At 49.6% G+C, this 26,348-nt stretch overlaps 1 protein-coding gene across 6 annotated transcripts in view; it reads right to left on the bottom strand.

The window, feature by feature from the left end:
- HDAC5 (histone deacetylase 5) overlaps nt 1-11,094 on the bottom strand; it is a 34,840-nt gene extending 23,746 nt beyond the window's left edge. For 5 of the 6 annotated variants that reach the window (XM_066364011.1, XM_066364016.1, XM_066364015.1 and 2 more), the window contains exons 1-2: nt 10,943-11,094; nt 5,385-5,595 (exon numbers count right to left, since the gene is read on the bottom strand). In XM_066364011.1, the coding sequence (XP_066220108.1) occupies nt 5,385-5,406 (22 nt within the window). In that variant the 5' untranslated portion in view covers nt 5,407-5,595; nt 10,943-11,094. Of the gene's footprint in view, nt 1-5,384; nt 5,596-10,536; nt 10,902-10,942 lie in introns of those variants that run through there. The other variant, XM_066364012.1, reaches the window with a different exon arrangement.
- Nucleotides 11,095-26,348: the final 15,254 nt, after the last annotated feature.

The raw sequence follows: 26,348 nt of genomic DNA, 5'->3' as shown, positions 1-26,348 counted from the left end.
GTGGCTGTGGCTCCTGAAGCCCATCTTCCCAAGCAGCTTCTACCAGCCAGAGATAGCAAAGGTGCTTCCTGTCCTCAGGTGGGGAGTGCGTGGACAGGGGAGGTAGCAGAGCTGGGCACTGCCATGTCACAGACTGGCTGGCAAGATGTATATTTGCAGGGGAGAGGGGAGCAGGAACTAAACAAATACCTGGTGCCTCAGCTTCTTAGCCAAGGTGAATTCTATAAAAATGGTGAGGGAGTAGTGCCCCCACGTGGGTCTGAAGTTGGGAGGTACCTTGTTCACCACCCCCAACCCCAAACCCATCCTGGCCAACCGGGCTTTCTTAAAAGAAAGGGAATGGAAGGCCAAGGTCCCCTCAGTGGGGTGACAGGCAGCAGACTCAAAGGAGCCCAGAAAGCCAGGGGCAGGAGCCCCTCCCAGCCCAGGACTCCACCCACCCACGCTGGGAGCAACCGGAAGGGCTGGCTAGCCCTGTCCTGGCTCTCTCTGCCTGCCCCAGGCACAGGAGAGTACGGCAGGGGAGCCTTGTTCTGAAAGAGAGGAAGTCACCAGTTACGATGATTCAAAGCAGGGCCCCAGAACCCGGAGCGGCAAGAAGTATAAGGAAAAAACACTCTGCTTAGGGAAGACAGGAGCACCCAGAAGACTAGGCACCCAGAAGTGGCCAGAGCCAGGAGCTGGGGCAAGTGCCAGCACTGTTATGATTTCCACTATCACCATGAAGTGGAAGCAAAGTGTCAGACACAGCCAGAAAATCCTCAATGCAGCTCCCAGAATCTTCCAGTGGAGTAAGAGAGGAGGCCTGGGATAGGTTCAAGTGTCTTTTTTCACTTCTGAGATTCAAGTGATGCAACAAGATCTTGCTAATGTCTAACCTCAATCCTCCCTGCTCTATGGTCCCTCTCCTCGCGGTTCACGTCTCTTCAGCATCCCCACCCATCCAGCACTCCCATGTGTCATCCTACAAACCTTACGAAACACCCACCAAACATGGGGTACATGAGCCTCATCTGGAGCCAACACCATCCCCTCAGAACCACAATGACTTTGTTCTGTCCCGTGGAGGCTGGGGTCAGGCCTCCTAACCCCCTACATCTGGAGGAGGGGAACCCAAACCTGGCTCTTTGGGCTCCTCCGGGCTCTCATTTCTTGGGCCCAAAAGGAAGACAACAAGATCTGCTTTGTGTACATTATGAAAGTCAAGGGATTTTCTAGGACCACTCTGAATGGAGTGTGGGGTGCCAGCGTCCCTGGGGTCCTGGAGACATCAGGCCTGCCTGCCCTTTGAGCCTTGTCATACTAAAGCCCATTGGCATCACCTGGGAGCTGCCATATGCCAGGTCCCATGCTAGGTGCTGGCTAAACCTTCTCATTTGAAACCAAGTCCAGGAAAAACATGAACAACTATTTTGGCATCTTCCACATCCCCTCAGGGTTGACCCAGCCTCCTCCTACCATCCCATTCTAAGCCTTCAATCCTTTTGGACAGATGAAGCCAGGAAAAGGAAGTGGAGCAGACCCCAATGTATAGCGAGTGCACAGGTGAGGCGGGGCACCTAAGTGGAGACAGGAGTCCATTGCCCAGACCCCCAATCCACGCTGGCACTGACCCACTTTCTCCTCAGGGCTGGCTGCCCGTCTTCCCCAGGGGCTCAGAGGCAGAGCCTGAGCCCGAGACTGGGAGGCAGGACGCCGAGGTTCTTGGCTCCACCCTACGCCCATGCCCCAGTTTCTCTGGTCACCCAGAGAGGAGGCGGCCACTGCCCTCCCTCCTCCCTCCTGGGAAAGGGAAGAAGAGAAAGTGTAGAGTGTGCTGGGAGGTGCTGGGCAGGCAGGTGTTGTCATGAAGTTTGTCTCCTTCCCACGCTACGGATAAAGAATCTGGCTACCTTCTCCTGGGGCCCTGTCACCACCTAGACTGGCTCGCACAGCGGGCCTCACTCTTGCCCTTCTGGGCCACAGCACAGAAGACAGGGCAGTGACTAGAGCAGGCCTAGATTCCAGGACTCAGGGCAGCTCCTCCAACCTAGTCGGGCCAAGCCCAGGAAGGGAACACACTCTGCTAGTTCTTCAATCCTACTGAGTGAAGAAGTAGTGATCAGTTCCAGAAAAATAAAGAAAGCCTAACTCCTCAAGCCCCCTTTGCCTGAAGAGAAGCCCGGTACCAGGGAGAGTGGCCTCCTTAGGGAAGCAGGCAGCCCCTTCAGTGGGCCCTGCCTGTACTCGGGACTAGAGAAAGAGGCAAATCAGGTCAAATGCTGGTGTTTGGCCCAGTCTAGAGGTAAGCCAATCAGCTCCACTCTCCAGGGAGGAGAGGTAAGGCCCAGGAGTAAATCACCTTGAGTCTCTGCCTGCTGCACCTTACCCAGAACTCTCTCTTACTAACTTTTTTGCTATGAGGGCAGGGAAGAAACACGTTCTATTCTTCTTCTGTTTTCCCATAGGCTGAGCTCAGAGTCTCACATGTGAGGGATAGTCCGCAAGGAGTTACCAAACAGGAAAGCTCCTACACTGAGAGAAATGTAGGGGAACCCAAGAACAGTGCTATTCTGTGTCCTAAGGAAAGAGGAACAAATCTTTGGGGATTCAGAAGGGGGGGAGTGCTCAGGGGCAGGCCATCCAGGCCCTTGGGACTAACCATTGTCATCATGCCCACCTCCCTCCCCAGCCCCGTGGTCCCTTGCTCTTCCTGGGCCTCTCTGCAGGGTGTCCACAGGGGAAGTAGATGACACCACATGCTCCAGCTACAATTCGTGGTTTCATTTTACTTCCGTGGAGCCCAAAGGCACATGGTATCCAAGCTTCTGCCTGGCGCCAGGTACCCACAGTCCCAGCCCAGATGCCACCCTGAGCTCTGGGAACAGCAGATGTGGGGACCTTAAAGAGGACAAGCTGTGTGGAGGTGACTGTCCCTGGAGCAGTTCTAACTCCACAAGTGGGACAGCCAGTCTCAGAGCCCCAGGAAAACATAGTGGAAGGGCCTCAGGGAGCGCTCCCAAGCAATGATCCCACTTCTGAGGCCTCTCCACAGTCCTAAAATGAGGCCCCCTATCTCTGACCCCCTCTTTCGCAAACACGAGAAGACAGCATCTCCCCCTACTGGGGGGAGCTGAAAAGCTGGACAGGAGATGCAGCCAATTCTATAGGCCCCAGTCGGGAGGCCCCTCCTGGCAGGGCTCAGGAGCTGCTCCCGGGCTGCCCGACTCCTGCACTGGTGGAAGCCTCCAGCTACTACCACACTCCCGCCATCAGAAGTAACTGCAAGCGAAACTGCGACCACCAACATCTGGAAAGGCAACCTAGTGACCTCATCTATCGAGGTTGACTATTTTAGCCTTTACTTAAGGGACTAAAATCCCAAAGCTGGGAAATGTCTTTCCCAAGCCACCAACAGATGCTTTGGGAAGCTTCTGTTCCCTTGGCCCTGTCTTAGACCCCAGGCCTGGTACGACTGGAGGTGGCTCCTGACAGGTCAGCACAGCAGCTCAGAGGAAAGGTGTAGCTGACACTACCATTGAGCACAACTGACCCTACTAGTGGGCAGTGGCCAGATGAGACGGGCAAGGGACTGATGAGAACCCACTAGGCCTCTCCTCTTCCTTTAGCAGCCCAGCCTCAGAGGAAGAAGCAAGAAGTCGATGCTCAACAGCCCACACTCCAGCATTGGAGTCACACAGACCTCTGCATGAATAACACCTGGCACAACCCCTACAGGTTGAAAGCAGGCAAGGGCAGAGGTGGGAGGACCCGAGAGGGAAGCACAACCGCACAACCTCTGCAGGAGGGTTCTTCAGGCAGAGCTGACTCAGTACATCTCCAGCTGGCACTCTACTCTGCCCGCAGCCGATGCCCCGGGCATATCATGTTGGGAAGGGAAAGGGGAGGCAGCACAGCCTTGACCAAAACAAATGGCACAAAACCAAACAATCCCATCAGCTTCCAGTTTCCCTGAGTCTGCCGAACCCCTCAGGAACCTGGTCAGGGCCTCTCCCACGTATCACCAGCACCAGGGCCCCACAGAAGGCATCAGGTCCAGCGAACTGACAAAGGGGAAGGAAATGAGAAAGGGCACAGACTCCTCTGTGGTACTGCTTCTGTCTCTCCTGCAAATGGGTTTTCTTCTCTAGGCCCTAGGATCCTCATCTCTAAAAGAAGAAAAAAATATCACGTGCCCAGGCAGTGGCGCAGTGGATAGAGCAATGGCCTGAGACACTGAGGACCCAGGTTTGAAACTCTGAGGTCGCTGGCTTGAGTGTGCGATCAGTGACATGATCCCATGGTCTCTGGCTTGAGCAAAGGATCACTGGCTCAGCTGGAGCCCTCTGGTCAAGGCACGTTTGAGAAAGCAATCAATGACCAACTAAGGTGTTGCAACTATGAATTGATGTTTCTCATCTCTCTCTTCCTATCTCAAAAAAAAAAAAAAAAAAGAAGAACAAAAAATAAAGAAGGAAAAATATCCCTCTACCCATATAGAAAAAGATGTGGGGAACAGGACAGGTTATTGAACAAGAAGAACTCTCACCCTTTAAGACTGTACAGAAGGAGGCATTCAAGGAAAGAAGGCAGTTATTACTTTGACCACACTGACCCATGACCCTCCTGTGAAACTCCTGAGGGTCCAGCTCAGGCCACTTGAATACATCCTCATGGGCAAACACCAGACCCACATACAAAGCTGCCTGGAGTCCCACCCAGAGACTATTTCTAGCAGCATGAGCAGGCTCCTAAGAGCAGGGAAGAATAGGAAATCTCAGAGTCAAAGACCCCAGTAGGAATCCACCATGTCTAGGGCCCAAGAGGAGAAGGGATAGTGTACCTGACTGAAAGGAGAGAGCCAAGACTCCTCTACCTACATGTCACCGCACCCCACCCCAATACTACACACCCAATGCAGATCAAGGCCAAAGACCCTACAAGCCTCCACTAAAAAGAAAATACGGGACACAGAGAAACATACAACCAGGAAGAGAGCCACCACCACAAAAAGGAAGTTTCACATTCAGCCACGGTAGGGAACGTCCAACATCATCCTCAGACCTTCCAGAGACACTCAGGGATCCATACCCCCTCGCAGGCCTGCCTGTCTTGGTGATCAGGGCAGGACAGAGATAAAGCTAAAAGCCCCCAGCTGAGAGGGCAGGCATGGAAACAGAGTTGGGCCCATGCCCTCTAAGGGCCAGTCCAGATTGCTGACCCATCAATTCTCAGTTGTACCCCATGATCAATAACATTAATCACCTGTCCTTTTCTTGCAATGCTTCTCCACTCCTGACTCTCTTGGTCCCTTACAGCTCAGACTGGCCTGGGCTCTAAGCCTGCACAGTCCATAGCAGACAAAGCCACCCCAGGATGCCCTTCTCCAGCCTCCCAGCTCTTACCCGACTCGGTGGGAGAGTTCATGCCGGCTCTGGGCCTGCAGGAAGCTGGCGTTGGGGACTGGGACAGGAGGGGATGGAGCTGCGGTGATGTCAAGAGAGACAGACGATAACAGACAGACGGACGGGACAGGAGCCCGGGGCCGCTGTGCCTCTAATGCCCATCCGAGGCCATCCTTCGGGGCGAGTAGGTCAGGCACTCAAAACGGCATCCCTGGGGAGAGATGGAGCAGGGTTAGAGGCCCCCAACTCAGCAATCTGGGAGTTGAAGGAGACCTCAAAGCTTGTCAATTTACATCTGGGGAAGAGAAGAAGGGACTACTGACCAGGGGCGCAGGGGGAATCAGCAGAACTGGACCAAATCCTGATTTCTTCTCTGACTGCCAGCACTCAAGGGAAGAGAAATGGCCGCAGTAGTCACACCCAAACTCTTTTTTTCAGGTGACAATACCCACTGCCAGGTATAGACTCCCAAGGGTGCCGCATGTGGGACTGGATGTGCCCAAAGCAGAAAGCACAGGGAGGCTCTGAACTCTGTCCACGGCAGTGCAGACACAGGGCTGATCTGGAGTCCGGGCCGAAGTTCAGGGAGAAACTGGTATCCCAGCCCCAACAACCGGAGTTGGAACTCTCAGGTAAGTGTCATCTCCTCCCTACTCTCTGGCCGACTCTCGAAATGTGATGCTTCTATCTTGGTCTCCCCCTCTTTAGCAGTTGGTCAGGGAAAGAGGGAAAATGTTTTCTACCCATAACTCATGCTGTTTCCAGAAATTTGGAAAGGCGATATTCACCCCACATCCAGCGCCTCCAGACCTGGGTCCAGGGCCCAAGCCCAGGGCTTTCAATGTGTTGTACAGGTTGCACCCTGTGCAAGGTCTGAAATTCAGCCTGTGCTCTGCCTATGAGGCTATGGGTCACTCAGGCTGAGCCCAACCAGAATAATGGACACCTTTCTCCAGTTTGTACAAATGCACCAAAAGGCCCAGCAGTATGTCTGCTGAGGCTAATAATGTAATAGAGAATGTCTCAGTATTAACAGACCATGAGTTTGCCAACCTGTCACCACTCCTTTCAAGCTAGTCCTCAAGCCTCAGATACTATGCTCGCACCCACTTGGGCTTTAAACAGCCCACCATCCCCACCCCCAGATATGATTTCATTCATTTTCTTCCAAATTAAGGTAAGCCCTCCAATACCCAGTGAAATTGAAGTAGCAGGAAGTGATCAGATGAGGCTGACAGGAGCTGGATGTTTAAGCCCTAACTATGCTCCAGCAGCCAGGAACAGGCAATCAGCTCTGCCCCTAGATAGCCCCACCTCCTAGCAAGATAAATTCTCAGTAAGCCTTGAATTCATATGGAGCAAGTATGGAGTCAGCCATGGTGGGGACACAAGAACACACACACACACACACAAGCATGCCCTTACACACATGCACATACACTAAGAAGACTTCAAATCTTCAGAGGCCTACTTGCTCCTTGCTCTTATCCACAGGGTTTAGACTCTGTAGCTACAGATGCACTCAGATTGGGGAGGTAGGAGGAGACAGTGAAGGGACTGAATGGCTCCTGACAGGCACAGGTGTGGGGCAAGGACAAAAGAGGCTGTGCAGGGCTGGGGCCAAGCTCAGGAATGCAGCAGGTGGGGCTGCTGGTGCCCTGGCAGGGCCAGCGTAGGCAGATTGCTCAGCCCGTGCCCAGCCGGTGCCCACCCGAGGCTGGCGCCCAGTCCTGCTCACACCCTTTCCGTGGGCTGAGGAACAGAGCTTCAGATATTCCCACGATTCCCAGCAGCCTGTGTGGCTCAGCCCATCTGCCTAGTAAAAGACACCTCCACAGCAGGACAGAGCCTCAAAGGTACAAAAACTAAGTTATCAGTCCTGAACCCCCATTATCCTCACCCCTCGGGAGAAGAGGAAAGGAGGGGTTCCTAGAACTCCCAAGGGCTTAGGACTCCTCCCACCCTGCAGGATGCAGCAGACCCCTGGGCCCTGTCCACCTGCAGAGTGTCTGCCAATACCCCCAGCAAGCCTCCCCAGTGAACAGGGGCCTCATGGGAAAAAAAGCAGCATTCACTGCCTGATCAGGACAGCTATAGATTCTTGTCTAAGTTGGGGCATAAAGTGGAAAAAGGGCAGTGTGATGGTTAAAACTTGGCCTATTTGGTCCCTCCTCTGCCAGAGAAAAACCACTGCTAACTAGTGTTAGATGAGGGTCTCCATGGTCAGTTGGGGACCAAGAGCTGTGTGGCTTCTATATGGCAAACTAGTGAGAAGCCCAACTTCCTTGACATTATAAGTAGGTACACCTCATGGCCTTGTCCCTACCCCATCAACTCTGTCAGTCATACCTCTGTCCCACCCCAGGATCCAAACCCACCTCAAACCTCCAGCCAGGATGGCAAGGCAAAGAATGAGAAAAGCATCTCACCCTTGACTAAGTCAAGTGAGTTAGAGCAAAACCCCCAGGGGACACCCCCCATACACCCCATTCATGAGCAATAAAAACTCTAGCAGAGGGTGGGAGAAGAAGGGCAAAGTGAGGGAGCTATGAAACAATATAATACCCCAAAGGCCACCAGTTTACAGAGCTGCCCTGCAGGGATCTTGTCCCTCAAACAGCTCCCCTGGAATTCCTGGGGAGTCAGGTGTCCCTTTGAGGGTTTTTCTGGACTCCAGCACTACATGGCAGGCTTCTTCTAATACACCACCAGCTCTGGACCCTCCTAGAGGCAGGCCCAAGTCTGAGCATCGTGGACAGGATCCCCTTCCCAGGTCACAGGTGGCCAGATGAGTTGTCTGAACTGTCTGAACCAAATCCTGTGAACCTGAGATTACTCACAATCTGAGATCTGCCCAAAGACTTCATCAGAAAGCTACAAGCCCAGACATCCCATCCCAAGGCACAAATGATCTCTCATCTTGACCCCTCTTGACTGTGGCCATGAGATACCATTTCCCCCAGCCTCCAAAAGCTTCCATTGCCATGTAGCTTCTCCAAACTGGACCACTAAAAGCCTGGGGTTATCAGAACCATGAGGGGTAGTTGACTTGGATGTCCAGGCCCCAAACTAAGAGAAGGGGGAGGAGGGCAACAGAGGAGGAAAAAAGGCACCAGGCTGGCAAATTCATTTTTGCAATCAGCCCGTTTCTGTTTGTCTGCTCAGACACAGCTCCAGGCATCTGCACAAACCAGATGGAGGAGGCTGCTATTTCTAGAAAAAAAAGGGGGGGGATAAGAGGAGAGGGAGGAAGGAGGCAGAAGCAGAGGGCAGAAGACCCGGTCTGTTTGCCCTAAAACCTCAGGCAGAACGATACCCCCTCTCCAGCACTCCCAGACAGGGTCCCCATTCAAAAGAGGGCTGGGGCCAGGGCTGGGGTGAGGTGGAGTGGGGGAGAAGAAAGGCAGAGAAAGTTTAATTAGCCAAAGTCAGCTACAGGCTACAATAGGCCCCCTCACAGGCTGCATCAGGTTTTCATTCATGAGCAAGCAACAGTGCTCCAAAAATGCCAAGAACCGCCCCCCTTGCATTCTCTCCCCCACCCTACCCCCACCAACAGGAGTGCGTCCTCTAGCAGGCTGGCTGAGCTTGATGCCGTGTTCCAGACATCCCTCCTCAAAAGGATGTGAGTAGGAAGAATTAATTATTAAAGAGCAGCTGGTACTTTGGCACAGACTGTATTCCCCCCAGCTCCTATAGCTGGTCCCCCTCCCCCCTTATGCAGAAACACAAACTACCCCCCCATCCCCAGGCCCCATTTCTAAACACACAAAGATGCCACCCCTAGGGAAATCAAACCTTTGTCTCTGCAGCTCCTTAGAGAGAGTGGGGCATGTGATACTGCTGCCCCCCACTCCCTCCAAATTATGGGATCCAGCCACAGGGGAAATGGGGAGGAAAGGAAGGTTGGCACAGAGCTAACATGTTCTCCGTCATCGCCCCCAAGTAACTTGCACCTGGTACCTCGTCCCTGGCAAGCATACATTGCCAAGACAGAATGGAGATATTGGGCACCCCCCCAACTCAGAGAGACCCTCTCCTGTCTCATCAAGACATAGCCAAATCCAAATCCAAGGCAGAACGGAGCAAAGAGAAGATTCAAGAGAAGGGGCAGGAAGCAAACCAAGATCTCCCCAAGCTCTGTGCTTAGGAGGAAGAGGAGGAGGGAAGACTAGAATGAAGAAGTAGGCAGCCCCCAACATGGCTCATCCACCATCCCCAGCCCAGCATCTGGACAACCAGCATAGGCTCAGGGGCCCTGGTGCCTAGAACACAGACTGAAGACCCTCCCTGCCTATATCCTGTGAAGAGGCCCAGGGCAAGATCCAGCCCCTAGTTTAAGTCTTGCAAGGCAGTCTGGTCAGGAGTCTCTGGCCAAGACTACTGGATCTCCCATGCCCTGCTTCCTTTTGTTCCTACAATTCGGCTCCATCCTCCCTTCCCAGTTGGACCCTGAATCCAAACACCAGCATCACCACCCCCAATCACCAAAGCTAATTCCAAGCCCCAGGAGAACAGTAGTCTTGAGCATCCCCCCAAAAGCAACTGCAGCTGCTACTCATCACCGTATCTCAGAAGGCCAATAGTGGGGGTATCAGGTGGTCACCTTCTCCCCCAAATGGGGCACTCCCACCTTCCTTTCTTCTCCCCCCCCCCCAAATCAGACTCACAGATTAGTTCTCATCTTCCCCAGGGCCCCAGAGAAGGGTGGGGTAGGAAAGTGGCCTCCCCTAAGTTAAAAGACAGAGGCAGTATCACCATTTCCATGAGATACAGACCCAGGATGAAAAATGGGGAGCACCCACCCCAGACAAGAAACAGGGAGCTGGTATCTCCTAGCGCGCGCTCGCTCTCTCTTTCTCTCTCTCTCTCCCTTCCTTCTCTCTCTCTCTCTCTCTCTCTCGCTCTCGCTCTCTCTCTCTCTCTCCGTCTCTGGCTCCGGGGTGTCAGACGGGAAAAGAAGGTGGGAACAAACGCAGTAACGCCTCACGGGGGAGGGGATGAGAATAATGAGAGAGAGGAGAAGTAAGGTGGGCCCGTAGGCCCCCTCCTCATGCACGGAACTCAAGGACACAAAAATGAAGAACGCGTTCTTAGGTCTGGGTAGAAGCGCTGTGGGGTGGGCAGCGCTCCTCACCTCAGAGTACCTCACCTCTTCGTTGGGTGTCCAACGAAGAAGAGTCTGCATAGAATCCGGGTGCAGGGCTCAAATCGCTCTACAACGCAACATGCGCCACTTGGGAGGGGGCAAATCAGACAGCCTCGGCCGCGTACGCGCCACTTGCGAGTGCGGGTCACTGGAAGGCGGGCCCCTCCCTTACCTGCAGTAAGGCGCCGCTGCATGGGAGGGGCGGGGAGGGGCGCGCAGTAATCCGAAGGCCCGGCTCTCCGGCTGGCGATGCTCCTGGGGGGCACCGCCAGGCACCGAGAGCCGGGAGGAAGGAAGGGGGGCGCGGAACGCGAGGCGCCCGCGGTCAGCGACGGTAGGAGAAGGGTGCGCCGCCTCACGTCCCAGGGGCCCAGGGGAGGTGGGATCTGGGGTGGTGCGGTGCGCTCACCCCCTGTGGCTTGAGCTCCGGCTTCGCGGGCAGCAGGGACAGCGGCGGCGGCGGCAACAGCGGCAGCGCCTACCCGACGGCTCCTCCATCTTTGCGGCGCTCCTCCGGCTCCGCTCGCCGCCGCCACCAACAACAACATTCGGAGACGTCACTCGCACCACGTGACCCGACCCCGAGCTAAAAATAGATTCAGACCGCCCCCCTCCCGGCTTCAGCATCCACCAACCCCTCCCCTCCCGTTAGGCCCTCCCTCCGGGGCGGGGCCAGAAGCGCCACCGTGACAGCTTCTTAAAGGTCCGGTATCCAGCGAAGAGCTGGGCTGAGAAGGGGGTGAAAAGCAAAGGATACGAGCCTAGCAAGTTCTGGAAGGAGCGCTGCAGGCGGCCGGGTCTGACTGCTGGGGCTCAGACTTTGGGACGCTCGATTTTCCTCCCCGGTTTCCTCGACTTCCTTTTCAAACCGTGGATGGTGCAATCGTTGCCTGCTTAAGTTTATTCCTAACACGCCCTACCGTGGCAAGGGAGGGAACTGAGAGCCGGATTCCTAGGGGCTGAAAGGGCCACAGAGGCCCCAAGGAAGATGTCAGTACCAAGCGAAGATGCCAGGCTGGAGGGGTTGGATGGCTGGGACAGGTCTTGAGTTCAGATAGCACACACTACATCCATGCCAGGGAAAGAAAAGATTAGGAAGAGCCAGCCTATGATTGTAATAGTCCAAGGCCTTCAAAAGGAAGACTTCTGGTCCTTGACTTGAGTGCCATCTTCATCTTACAACTCCCCTTAGGTAACAATATGAGTACCTGTGATTGAACCTAGACAGTTTGTCAATAACCCAGTAATTCCACTAACGAAAATTTATTCTTTTTTTTTTTTTTTTTTTCTGAAGCTGGAAACAGGGAGAGACAGTCAGACAGACTCCCGCATGCGCCCGACCGGGATCCACCCGGCACGCCCACCAGGGGCGATGCTCTGCCCACCAGGGGGCGATGCTCTGCCCATCCTGGGCATCGCCATGTTGCGACCAGAGCCACTCTAGCGCCTGGGGCAAAGGCCACAGAGCCATCCCCAGCGCCCGGGCCATCTTTGCTCCAATGGAGCCTTGGCTGCGGGAGGGGAAGAGAGAGACAGAGAGGGAAAGCGCGGTGGAGGGGTGGAGAAGCAAATGGGCGCTTCTCCTGTGTGCCCTGGCCGGGAATCGAACCCGGGTCCTCCGCACGCTAGGCCGACGCTCTACCGCTGAGCCAACCGGCCAGGGCTGAAAATTTATTCTAAGGAAATATATATGTATGTGTTCAAAAACGAGTATGATCCTGATCGGTGGTGGTGCAGTGGATAGAGCATCTACCTGAGATGCTGAGGTCCCATGTTCAAAACCTTAAGGTCGCTGGCTTGAGCTCATGCTCATCCGGCTTGAGCATGGGGTGGCAGGCTGGAGCATGGGATCATCAACTTGATCCCAGGGTCACTGGCTTGAGCCCTAGGTCTCTGACTTGAGCAGGGAGTCACTGGCTCAGCTTGAGCCCCCCATCAAGGCATGTATGAGAAGCAATCAATGAACAACTAAGGTGATACAACTATAAGTTGATGCTTCTCATCAACTTTCTCTCTCTCCCTGTCTGTCTCTTTAAAAAAAAAAAAATGAGTATGGAAGGAAAGAGATTGTTTATAATGATGTGGAAAGTTGGAAACAGCCTAAATATCTGTCAGTGGGGGATTGGCAAATAAACTTAGGGTATGTTTACTCAGTGTAATGCCATTCAGATATTAAAAATGATATGTCTATGTTGACCTGCAAAGATGCTTATGATATATTGTTTTCTTTTTTTTTTTTTTTAACAGAGACAGAGTCAGAGAGAGGGATAGACAGGGACAGACAGACAGGAACGGAGAGATAAGAAGCATCAATCATCAGTTTTTCGTTGCGCATTGCAACACCTTAGTTGTTCATTGATTGCTTTCTCATATGTGCCTTGACCGTGGGTCTTCAGCAGACCAAGTAACCCCTTGCTCGAGCCAGCGACCTTGGGTCCAAGTTGGTGAGCTTTTGCTCAAACCAGATGAGCCCACGTTCAAGCCGGCGACCTCGGGGTCTCGAACCTGGGTCCTCAGCATCCCAGTCCGACGCTCCATCCACTGCGCCACCGCCTGGTCAGGCTATATTGTTTTCTTGAAAATAAGAAATCAAACAAGTACTACAGAATTGCCCCATTATTGTAAACAAACTAAATCTATATGTCTGAGTATGTATGTAGAGAAAAAAGCCAGAAGAATAAATACCAAAATATTTACCTTTGTTTTCTTTATCTTTTCCTATGTGCCTGAAGTTTTGTATTAGTTATCTAATCAGAAAAAAATAAATAACATAAATAAATGTTTCTGGAATAAATGATAAAGGTTTTTTTCTACAAAGAATTTCATGATTGGCTCAGTGGTAGAGCGTCAGCCTGGTGTGCAGAAGTCCCTGGTTCGATTCCCGGCCAGGGCACACAGGAGAAGCGCCCATCTGCTTTTCCACCCCTTCCCCTCTCCTTCCTCTCTGTCTCTCTCTTCCCCTCCTGCAGCCAAGGCTCCATTGGAGCAAAGATGGCCCCGGCGCTGGGGATGGCTCCTTGGCCTCTGCCCAGGCGCTAGAGTGGCTCTGGTCGCGGCAGAGCGACGCCCCGGAGGGGCAGAGCATCGCCCCCTGGTGGGCAGAGTGTCGCCCCCTGGTGGGCGTGCGGGGTGGCTCCCGGTCGGGCGCATGCGGGAGTCTGTCTGTCTATCCCTGTTTCCGGCTTCAGAAAAATACAAAAAAAAAAAAAAAAAGAATTTCATGAATCAGTTTCTTCAGACACAACTCCAGCCCCATCCTTTGTACTAAGCCAAATTACCTCTCACCTGAGATACTATATCTGCCTCCCCAATTAGTCCACTCTCTGCATCCATCTTAGCCTTTTTTTTAAAACCAGGGTGACCTATTTTAGAACACAAATCTAATTAAGAGTGTTCGAAGTCTCCGATTTTCTCACTGAAATCTGTATCTGGCCCAGAATAAGGTTCTTACAGATTACCTAAAGAGTTTGTTCAACATGCTAATTCCTGAAACCCATCTCCATAGCTTACTTTATATATGCTTCTATTGATTCTGATAACAATTTGTAAATATACATCTATTTATGGCATTATTGAGTAAGTGTCCATCTCTGTAAGCTTCTTAAATACAAAAAGCATACATTTCCACCAAGCACAGTGCCAGGAACAACAACAAAAAGACTTAATGACTATTAAATGAAATGAATGAATGTTAAAAGATTAAATCAAGGTGAGCACTCTTTGACGGGACAATGGATCCTGAGCAGAAAGCCTATCCACACAAAGTTATACTATGTCACTCCAAGACAGGGGTCCTCCTGCCTCTGTCCTGTAATGATGGTGCCACCCATTTGTTGTTACTTTTATACAACCTATGTTGTCTCTCATTGGTGGTTGAGTTGGGATTTTGCTTTCTCAGCGCTATGTTTTGCCTCCCCAAGCAGATTATGAGCCATTTGAGAAAAGAGCTTATATTTCTTTTTGCCTTTCTAGCACCTAGCACATCACCTCTCATATAGCAGGTACTCAGTAAAGACTGGGGAGCACTGAAGACTGGAATTTCTTCTCTCAAGATCTCAGAACAAGAGGAAAAAATCTCCCTGTCTGGAATGACATATGTCAATAACTGTCTCATGTGGAACACCTCTGCTAGGCACTTCCCATTCCATAGACGAGGGAATTAAATACCTTGCCCACTGAGTTTATGTAAGCAAGAACAGGAATGCAAACCTAGGTCTCTCTGTTTGCCCCCCAAGCATAAGGAACAGGCCTGGGAGAGCTGGGCTCTCAAGCCCAGCACTCTAGCTAGCCCCCTTCTCTGTAAGTACCTGAGATTATCACTCTGGTCCCCAGTGGTCAAATGCCCACTAATTAATAGAATAAACCATATATAGTTCTGATGAGCCCTCAGAGTTTCCCTTCTCAAGTAAATGGGATTGAGTAATTTCACATTCATTCTACATGTTTCTTGAATAGATGTAGTGGATGCTGGGAATATAGAAATGAATCTGCCTTTAAGGAACTTAGACTTCCTCACAGAGAAAAAAATATCTTTTGTTATGATTCCACAGTGTAGGCCCTTGCTAAAACCATTCACTGTGGAAGTAAGTGTTATGGGGCTGTCTTGTTAACCACTGCCTCAGCTTCCCAACAACTGTATAAGGTAGATATTATGTACTCCATCTTATAAGGAGACAGCTGCCCAGGAAGCTCAAACAACTAGTAAGTGGCAGGGCCAAGGCAAAACCCAGGCTCCTTGGGTACAGTGCCAGCTGAGGTCTCCTCAGGTTTGAGGAATCTCCCCCAAATCAACAGAGACAGCCATGTTCTCTTTCTCCGCAAAGAGTTCCCAGGATTGAGGAAGTCTTCAATTCATGTGTCTAAAAGGCACATTTCATCATCCTTAAGTAGTAGTGTGCTTGGCACATCCATGAGGATACTTCCCGCCCAACGGACAGACAGAGCAGCAGAAAACAGACTTTCATGTCATCCTCCCAACCCCACAAGGTTTGTGCTATTATTATTGTCCCCAGTTGTAAGATGAAGGACCTGAAGTTCAGGAGAATTAAGAAATGTGCCAAAAGCCACAAATTCAGTTAGTAAAGATGCAGGGATCTGACTTTAGATTATGGGAAACCAGAGTCTGTTTAGTCTAACAACTGGCTTTTACCCCAGTGAGAGGGTAAAGACCTTGACCTGAACTTAGGTTCTGACACTTATTAGCTATGAATTTGGAAATGTACTTGATCTCTTAGGATCTGTTTCCTCATCTATAAAAATGGACAATGACATGTTCCTCACTGGATTGCTGGGCATAACATGGAGTATCTGTGTGAAGGTCTACCACAGCACCACAGAGAGTAAGCCTACCCTTACCTCCAGCCTTGGTGTTACCACTTCTTGGTTCTGAACCTGCTGAAACACTATTGGCCACTTCTATTCAGAGCAAGGTATTCACCTTCCACCCTCTTTCACCTGCTGTTTCCAGCTCCTCAGCTCCCCACCCCACTCTCCCAGGCTCTGTAGAATTGCCCTGGGAACAGATAGGGGTGCAAGCCTAGATATCCATCCCTAGTTTGTTTCCTTGCCCCAGGGATTCCGCAAGAGCAAAGACTCCAGTCAAGGGTTGCCAGAAATAGCAAGTAAAAATACAGATACCCAGTTAAATTTGAGTTTCAGATAAATCAGTAATAATTTTGTAGAGTACTTATATTAAGAGTTCATAAAAAAAAGTTCATGACTTTTTAAACTTATTTATTTTATACTTATATTAAAAATTACTCCTACCTGGTGGTACAGGAGGTAGAGAGTTGACCTGGAACTTGAGGTCGCTGGTTCTAAATCCTGGGCTTGTTCAGTCAAGGCACATATGACAAGCCATCAGTGAACAACTAAAGTGAAGCAACTATGAGTTAATACTTTGTGTGTGTGTGTGTGTGTGTTGAGAAAGAGAGAGAGAGAGAGAGAGAGAGATAGACAGACAAGGACAGACAGATAGGAAGAAAGAGAAATGAGAAGCATCAACTCGTAGTTACAGCACTTTAGTTGTTTATTGATTGCTTTCTCATCTGTACCTTGACCGGTTGAGGTGGGGGCTCCAGCTGAGCCAGTGACCCCTTGCTCAAACCAGAGACCTTAGATTCAAGCCAGCGACCTTTGGGCTCAAGCCAGTAACCATGGGGTCATGTCTATGATCCCATGCTCAAGCCAGCGACCTTGGGGTTTCAAACCTGAGTCCTCGGCCTCCCAGGTCAACACTCTATCCACTGCGCCACCACCTGTTCAGGCATGAGTTAATAGTTCTTGTTTCCCACCCTCTCTTCTCTCTATAAAATCAATAAATAAAATCTTTCTTAAAAAAATTACTCCTTGCCTGACTAGGTGGTGGTGCAGTGGATAGAGCATCGGATTTGGATGCTGAGGACCCAGGTTCAAGACCCTGAGGTTGCCAGCTTGAGCGCGGGCTCATCTGGTTTGAGCAAAAGCTCGCCAGCTTGGATCCAAGGTCACTGGCTCGAGCAAGGGGTTACTCGGTCTGCTGAAGGCCCGCGGTCAAGGCACATGTGAGAGAGCAATCGATGAACAACTAAGGTGTTGCAATGTGCAACAAAAAACTGATGATTGCTGCTTCCCATCTCTCCGTTCCTGTCTGTCTGTTCCTGTCTATCTCTCTCTCTGACTCTCTCTCTGTCTCTGAAAAAAAAAATACTCCTTGCCTGACTAGACGGTTACAAAGTGGATAGAGTTTGGCCTGGATGCTGAGGACTCAGGTTTGAAACCCAGACGTTGCCAGCTTGAGCACAGGCACATCTGGCTTGAGTGCATGCTCACCAGTTTGAGTGCAGGGTTGCCAGCTTGAGCTGGAATCATAGACATAACCCCATGGTCGCTGCTCGAGCCCAAGGTTGCTGGCTTGAGCAAGGGGTCACTGGCTCAGCTGAAGCCCCTCAGTCAAGACACATATAAGAAAGCAATCAATGAACAACCAAGGTGCAGCAACTATGAGTTGATGTTTCCCATTGCTCTCCCTTCCTATCTGTCTGTCCCACCTTTCTCTCTCTCTCTCTTTTGCTAAAAAAAAAAATTAATTAAAAAAAATTACTCTTTATCTGAAATTCAGATTTAAGTGGTTTTCTGTATTTTGTCTGTTATCTCTACCCCTAGACCTTGAGGTCAGATTGGAAGACTGAACTTAATGGCAGACAGCCTAGCAAATGGCTTCTGTTAAGAGCTTTTAGACAACGTTTTAGGTATAATTTATACAACATAAATTTTATCCATTTAGACCCTGGCTGGTTGACTCAAGTGGATAGAACATCAGCCTGGCATATGGGCATCTGGGGTTTAATTCCTAGTCAGGCCACACAGGAGAAGCAACCATCTGCTTTTCTTTCCCTCTCTCTCCTCTTTCTTTCCCTCTTCCCCTCCCACAGCCAGTAGCTCCATTGGTTCGAGCATTGGCCTGAGTGCTGAGGATGGCTTGGTTGGCCCAAGCAGGTCAGCCTCAGGTGCTAAAAGTAGCTCGGTTGATTTGAGCATCGTCCCTAGGTGGGGGTTGCTGAGTAGATCCTGGTCTGGGTGCATGTGGGAGTCTGTCTCACTATCTCCTCTTCTCTCACTTAAATAATAATAATTTATCCATTTTGAGTGTACAATTTAATATTTTTTATTAAATTTACCCAGTTGTACAATAATCACATAATCCAATTTAAAAATATTTCATCACCCCAATGTTATGCCTATTCACTGTTAATTCTCATTACCACCTTCACTAACAGCTTTTAAAAACATTTAATAAATTTATTTTTTCTGCTGTAACAAGTCACAAATATATTTTTTAAGATTTTACTTAGGCCCTGGCCGGTTGGCTCAGGGGTAGAGCGTCGGCCTGGCGTGCGGGGAACCCGGGTTCGATTCCCAGCCAGGGCACATGGGAGAAGCGCCCATTTGCTTCTCCACCCACCCCCCTCCTTCCTCTCTGTCTCTCTCTTCCCCTCCCGCAGCCAAGGCTCCATTGGAGCAAGGATGGCACGGCGCTGGGGATGGCTCCTTGGCCTCTGCCCCAGGCGCTAGAGTGGCTCTGGTCGAGGCAGAGCGACGCCCCCGGAGGGGCAGAGCGTCGCCCCTGGTGGGCGTGCCGGGTGGATCCCGGTCGGGCGCATGTGGGAGTCTGTCTGACTGTCTCTCCCCGTTTCCAGCTTCAGAAAAATACAAAAAAAAAAAAAAAAAAAAAGGATTTTACTTATTCATTTTAGAGAGAAGGAGGAGAGAGAGAGTGAGAGAGAGAGAGAAGGGTAGAGAGCAGGAAGCATCAACTCCCATATATGCCTTAACCAGGCAAGCCCAGGGTTTTTTTTTTTGTTTGTTTTTTGTTTTTTTTTATTTTATTTTATTTTATTTTATTTATTCATTTTAGAGAGGAGACAGAGAGAGACAGAGAGAGAGAGGAGAGAGATAGGGGGGAGGAGCTGGAAGCATCAACTCCCATATATGCCTTGACCAGGCAAGCCCAGGGTTTCGAACCAGCGACCTCAGCATTTCCAGGTCGATGCTTTATCCACTGCGCTACCACAGGTCAGGCCAAGCCCAGGGTTTTGAACTGGTTACCTCAGTGCTCCAGGTTGATGCTTTATCCACTGCGCCACCACAGGTCAGGCACAAGTCACAAATATTTTTAAATTTCTTTTGTTATTGATATTTAGAGAAACAGAGAGAGAAAGGGAAAGAGAGAGAGGGAAGCATTCATTTGTTGTTCCACTTAGTTGAGCATTCATTGGTTGCTTCCCCATCAACCTTGGTAGTTCCCAATGATGCTAGCAACTGAGGTAATTTTCCACTAATTTGAGAGAGAGAGAGGGGAAGGGGTAGGAAGAAAGAGAGAGAAGCATCAACTTGTTGTTCCACTTAGGTGTTCCATGTAGTTGTACACTTACTGGTTGCTTCTGGTATGTGCTGTGACCAGGGACTGAAAATGCAACCTCGGTACATCGAGACAACACTCTATTCACTGAGCAACCCAGCTGGAGCCATAAACTCTTTTTTTTTTGAGAGAGAGAGAGAAAGAGGGGGAGGGAGGGAGGGATAGACAGGGACAGGCAGACAGGAAGGGAGAGAGGTGAGAAGCATCAACTCATAGTTGCAACATCTTAGTTGTTCATTGATTGCTTTCTCATATGTGCCTTGACTGGGGAGCTCCAGCTGAGCCAATGACACCTTGCTCAAGCCAGTGACCTTGGGTGCAAGCCAGTGACCCTAGAGTCATGTCTATGATCTCACGCTCAAGCTGGTGACCTTGCACTCAAGCTGGTGAGCCCACACACAAGCCAGTGTCCTCGGGTTTGAACCTGGGTCCTCAATGTTCCAGGTTGATGTTCTATCCACTGTGCCACTGCCTGATCAGGCTAGAGTCATAACTCTTAATGTAGAAATTCTGGGGAGGTGGAAATCTGAGAAATACAAAGAAGAAAATAAAACCATTTCTAAATCCATAATCCAATGAGAATAATTATTAATAATTGAGTAAATAGTTTTCTAATCTTTTTTCCATGCTCATATTTTTTCAAGAAAACCTGTATCACATTGTACACGATATCTTACAATCTAATTTTTCATGAAAATATTCCCATGGCATCAAATCTTCTTGCACATCATTTTCAGTGGTTGCCTAGTATCCCATTGTGCTGTTTTACCACAGTTTATTTATTCAGTCTCCATTTGAGGAACATTTTGATTGTTTCCAATTTTTCCATTTTAAATAATGCTGTGATGCACATTCTTGTAGCTAAATTTTTTCACACATCAATTATTATTTTCTTAGGATAAAACAGGTATCCTTAGAAATGAGCTGTTTTTGTGCTGAGTGGATAAAGTGTGGATCTAGAATGCTGAGGTCATGTGTTTGAAACCCTGGGCTTGCCTGGTCAAGGCACATATGGGAGTTGATGCTTCCTGCTCCTTTATCTCTCTCTCTCCTCCCTAAAATAAATAAATAAAATATTTCTTTTTAAGAAATGAACTGTGCCTGACCTGTGGTGGCGCAGTGGATAAAGCGTCGACCTGGAATGCTGAGGTTGCCGGTTCAAAACCCTGGGCTTGCCCGGTCAAGGCACATATGGGAGTTGATGCTTCCTGCTCCTCCCCCCTTCTCTCTCTCTCTCTCTCTCTCTCTCTCTCTGTCTCTCTTTCTCTCCCCTCTAAAATGAATAAATAAATAAAATTAATTTAAAAAATAAATGAACTGTTTTGTCAAAAGGTCCACATATATATATATATATATATATTTTTTTTTTTTTGTATTTTTCTGAAGCTGGAAATGGGGAGAGACAGACAGACTCCCGCATGCGCCCGACCGGGATCCACCCGGCACGCCCACCAGGGGCGAAGCTCTGCCCCTCCGGGGCATCGCTCTGTTGCGACCAGAGCCACTCTAGCGCCTGGGGCAGAGGCCAAGGAGCCATCCCCAGCGCCCGGGCCATCTTTGCTCCAATGGAGCCTCGGCTGCGGGAGGGGAAGAGAGAAACAGAGAGGAAGGAGAGGGGGAGGGGTGGAGAAGTAGATGGGCGCTTCTCCTGTGTGCCCTGGCCGGGAATCGAACCCGGGACTTTTGCACGCCAGGCCGATGCCCTACCACTGAGCCAACCGGCCAGGGCCAAAAGGTCCACATATTTTTAAAACTTATGATGTATTTTCTGACCTACTAAGGTTCGCCACCATAAGACCCAATTGTCCAAGTCAGAATCCTGAGGTAAGGTTCAGTCCAAGAGAAAAAAGCTGATTGATGGGGAGTAGTGGAGTACAGGTTGAGGGGACAGGTGAAGAAGTGCAGAGGAGAGAAGCTGCCAGGCTCTGAAGATTTCAAGTACTGGGGAGACACTGTGTGGGACTTCCTTGGAAAGCACAGGAATATTCTTGCCCCCCCTCCACATCCCCTCTTCACCACCAGCCACAGGTGCTGCAGGCAGCAGCTTCAGCAACTCCTTCCCCGCTGCCCCTCTGTTTGACGCTCCTCCAAGCAAGCTGGATGGCAGCTCTGAAGATCCAGCCAGCCAGTGAGGCCCGCCCACCCCTCGGCCTTGAGCGGGTCCGCCCCACTTCCCAAGGCAGATGGTGGCACCCCATCAGGGGTCCAGACTCCCTGCCCCTACTCTCCCACCCCCCAGCCTAGAGGGAGAACAGCTCAGGGATGCTTAGGGCAGTGGGGATTGGATTGAGGATGTAGATCTTGAGATGACTGACTCACACGACACCTGAGGGGAGAAAGGGGCTGGGGTATGAATGGATTGAAAACCAGAGGGAGGGGTTAATGAGGTGAGTTTTGGTGACTTGATTCGCCCGCGTCAGTTTCTTCAACATCTGCAGTGCGTGGGGTTAAGCGATCCCACTGGGGGGTTGAACAGAGGGCTGGGCGGCTGGCTGACGTTAGCTTCCCACCTGCTGGGTCGCCGGAGCAGTTCATGAATGACTCACTTCATTGTCAGGCTGATTCACTGCGCGCCTGGAGACTTGGGGAGAAGGGAGGCGGAAGGCCCCCTCTGTACCTCTCACACTCGCACACAGTCGCGGGCGGGGCTCTAGCGGGTCCATTTATCTGCTGGGGTTAGGACACGTTAGATGTATTTCCTTGTTATTCATTTTAGAGAGGAGAGGGAGAGACAGAGAGAGGGGGGGGGGGGGAGGAGCTGGAAGCATCAACTCCCATATGTGCCTTGACCAGGCAAGCCCAGGGTTTCGAACCAGCGACCTGTATTTCCCTGTTAAAAGGAAGGGGGTTGCACACCACTGGTCTGTGGAGAACAAGTTTGAGCTTCCTCTCTATAGTCTAGCTGTGGCTATTTCCATTCAAGTTAATTAAATTTAAATACAATTAAAACGTTGTTCTCTGGCCCAGCGGGGCTGAGCGTCATTTGGATCTGCCAAGGTTGCTTCTTGATCCCCCATCAGGACACCTACAGGAAACAACCAATGAATCCACAAATAAGTGGAACAACAGACGAATGCTTCTCTCCTTATCTCCCTCCCCCCTCTCTTTCTCTCTCTGTCTCTCTAAAATCAATCAATGAATTTTTAAAAATCAACCAATGAATGCATAAAGTGGAACAACAAATTGAAAAAATTAAAAATTTACTGCTTTAGTCACTCTCACTAGCCACATTTCTGGTGCTCAATAGCCACATGTGGTTAGTGGCTACTGTATTGAACAGTGCAGATAGAAAATATTTCCATCAGCTCAGAAAATTCTATTCCACTGTGTTTACCTTCACACATACAGAAAGCCACACAAATGGGCCAGCCCTTCCCCATCTTCCATACACTCAGACCCCTGCCCTTGTATGCAGAACACAACACACATTTCATTCCACACACATTCCACACACTCACTTAACATGCAACACCCATGCAAGACTCTCAGTGTATGTACAACCATGCCAGTGTATGCCACTTTCCATACCAAAGTGAATGTCAAGAGAAACACAGAAACACATCTATCAGCACACTGACTTGCATACAACTATTCATACGATAAAAATACAAATTAGGGCAAAATGCATTTGCAAATATGCTGAAATAGATACAAACTCAAGCCATGTGGTTCGCATAACAAATCTCAGCATGTTTGCCAGCTCAAGTAGGGGGAGAAGGAACCCACATTGTTGAGCCCTTGCCAATGTGCCATGAAGTTGGCCATTTTATTACATTAATTCATCTAACCCAGGGGTCCCCAAACTACGGCCCCGCGGGCCGCATGCGGCCCCCTGAGGCCATTTATCCGGCCCCCACTGCACTTCCAGAAGGGGCACCTCTTTCATTGGTGGTCAGTGAGAGGAGCATAGTTCCCATTGAAATACTGGTCAGTTTGTTGATTTAAACTTACTCGTTCTTTATTTTAAATATTGTATTTGTTCCCGTTTTGTTTTTTTACTTTAAAATAAGATATGTGCAGTGTGCACAGGGATTTATTCATATTTTTTTTATAGTCTGGCCCTCCAACAGTCTGAGGGACAGTGAACTGGCACCCTGTGTAAAAAGTTTGGGGACCCCTGATCTAACCCCATAGTGATCCTCTGAAAAAGGTGTATTATTCCATTTTTTAAAACACATTTTTTTTTAAATTTTATTTATTCATTTTTAGAGAGGAGAGAGGGAGAGAGAAGGGGAGGAACAGGAAGCATCAACTCCCATATGTGCCTTGACCAGGCAAGCCCAGGGTTTCAAACCGGCGACCTCAGCATTTCCAGGTCGATGCTTTATCCACTGCGCCACCACAGGTCAGGCTTATTCCATTTTTATAGATTAAACAACTAAGGTTCAGGGAGGTAAAGTAACTTTCTCAATGTCACACAGCCAGTTATCAGAAAGGTCAAATATGAACCAAGATTTGTCTAATTCCATAGCCCAGGGGTCCCCAAACTTTTTACACAGGGGGCCAGTTCATTGTCCCTCAGACCATTGGAGGGCCGGACTATAAAAAAAACTATGAACAAATCCCTATGCACACTGCACATATCTTATTTTAAAGTAAAAAAACAAAACGAGAACAAATACAATATTTAAAATAAAGAACGAGTAAATTTAAATCAACAAACTGACCAGTATTTCAATGCGAACTATGCTCCTTTCACTGACCACCAATGAAAGAGGTGCCCCTTTCGGAAGTGCGGCGGGGCCGGATAAATGGCCTCAGGGGGCCACATGCAGGCTGTAGTTTGGGGACCCTGCCATAGTCAATGCAGAATGCTGTATGCGCACATGCTCCAGTACGCTCTCCTTTGTATCTAAGAAGGTGAGGTTCCTCATCCAGCAACTACAGGTATTTGCAGAAGTGAGTATGGAGTTGCCCAGACTCATTTACACTCTCTCCTTACAAATGGCATTAAGTCATTCAGCAAATGCTTGCTGAGTGTCTTCCACGTGCCAGGTCCTGTGCCAAGTGCTGGTTTACAAAAGTAAAAAACCATAGTTGTTGCCCTGAAGGGGTTCAAAGTCCAGCAAGGATGTGTGAGGGAAACCTGAAAACAGTAGAAGGCATACAAGAAACCCAAGCTATTGTGGAGCTAGAAGCCAAATGTAGGAAACCAAGGAGAAAGAAACCTGGGTCTGCCCGGGGCAGTTAAGGAAGGCTTCTTAGAGGAGGCAGCCTGTGACACAAAGCATGAAGAATAAGTGGGATGAAGAAGGGTTGATACTGACTGGGAAGTTGGTTAAGGGTGAGATAGGGCAGTGAAGCAGATGCCAGTGCATCCCAGAACTGGGGATCTTATATGTCATCCTCCAGTGACTGAAGCAGGAGAGGGGGGATTGAAGAATTTTACAATGAAAAAAAATAGTTTCCCATTTGCATGTTAGAAAGAATGAACAGAAGGGAAGAGAATCTTTGGACTAGGGAGACCACGCAAGAGGCTACTATCTCCAGGCAGGAGATAGTAAGGCCTGATGCAGAGTAAGGCATCTGGACAAAATGAGGGATGAAGGGGTGCATCCTGGTTCTGAAATAGAACAAAGCAACAGACTTCTGATCCATGAAAATGGAAGGAAAGCCGTGAATTCTTTCTCAGAACAAGGCACATGTGGGTAGGCACATGATGTTTTGCAGTTAATTATAGGGCACTTATATGGGGTCGGGCAAAAGTTGATTTACAGTTGTGAGTATGCAAAACACAGAGGTTATTCTTATTAATTACTTGCATTATTATAATTAAGGTATTATTAATTATAATTATTAATTATAATTATTAATTACGGTATTATTTGGCATATGAACAACTGTAAACCTACTTTTGCCCCATCCTGTATTTCCTTAATCCCCAGGTTAAGAAACAAGTTTCTTGGAATTCTAAGAGACAAAAAAACATAGTGGTTAAGCCTGTAGAGGCTGGAGCCAGACTGCCTGGTTCATCATCTCAGCTCTACCACCTATTAGATGTGTGAGTTTGGGCAAGACATTGATGCTTTCCTCCTCTGTAAGGCAAAAGTGATGCTAGCACTTACATTTTTCTTTCTTTCTTTCTTTTCTTTCTTTCTTCTCAATTCAGAAAATACAAATTTGTATTTTCTGAATTGAGAAGCGGGAGGCAGAGAGACAGACTCCTGCGTGTGCGGGAGAGGGATCCACCCAGCATGCCAGGGGGCGATGCTCTGCCCATCTGGGGCGTTGCAACTGAAACCATTCTGGCACCTGAGGCGGAGGTCATGGAGCCATCCTCAGCACCTGGGCTAACTTGCTCCAATGGAGCTTTGGTTGCAGGAAGGGAAGAGAGAGATAGAAAGAAAGGAGAGGGGGAAGGTGGAGAAGCAGATGGGCACTCCTGTGTGCCCTGGTCAGAAACCGAACCTGAGACTTCCACACACCATGCCGATGCTCTACCGTTGAGCCAACTGGCCAGGGCCCCTAGCACCTACTTTAACGCTTGTTACAATGACCAAGCGAGTTGATACATGTAAAGTCCCCAGAACTTTGCCTGGAACTCAGAAAATGCTCAGAAAGTACTGGCTATTATCATGCCAGGTTAAATCACAGTACTCTTGAGATACTATCATTGCACTTACTCCCCTTTGTACCCTACTTCACACCTGCGGATCTGGTGTCTTCTGGTGTGGGTACTTCTGCCCAAGTCCCAGCACCCATCCTCCTTTTCCCTGGACCCACACATTCCTTTTCAATCTAACTACGTATTATCCTCAAGCTTGGTTATTAGAGTTAAGCCCACTAACCCCTCTTCTAAGAGGAGGAAGGGGGCCTGGGCCCCATCACCATGGAGACCTGGCCCTTGCCTTTATTTTAAGATTATAGTGCTAAGAAGGAGAAGACATTTAATTTGGGGGAGAACCTTTCAGTATGG

Source organism: Saccopteryx leptura, chromosome 2, assembly GCF_036850995.1.
Source record: "Saccopteryx leptura isolate mSacLep1 chromosome 2, mSacLep1_pri_phased_curated, whole genome shotgun sequence".
Lineage (NCBI taxonomy): Eukaryota > Metazoa > Chordata > Mammalia > Chiroptera > Emballonuridae > Saccopteryx > Saccopteryx leptura.
Note: the sequence above shows the minus strand (reverse complement) of the source record. Positions and strands in the feature narration are given on the sequence as shown.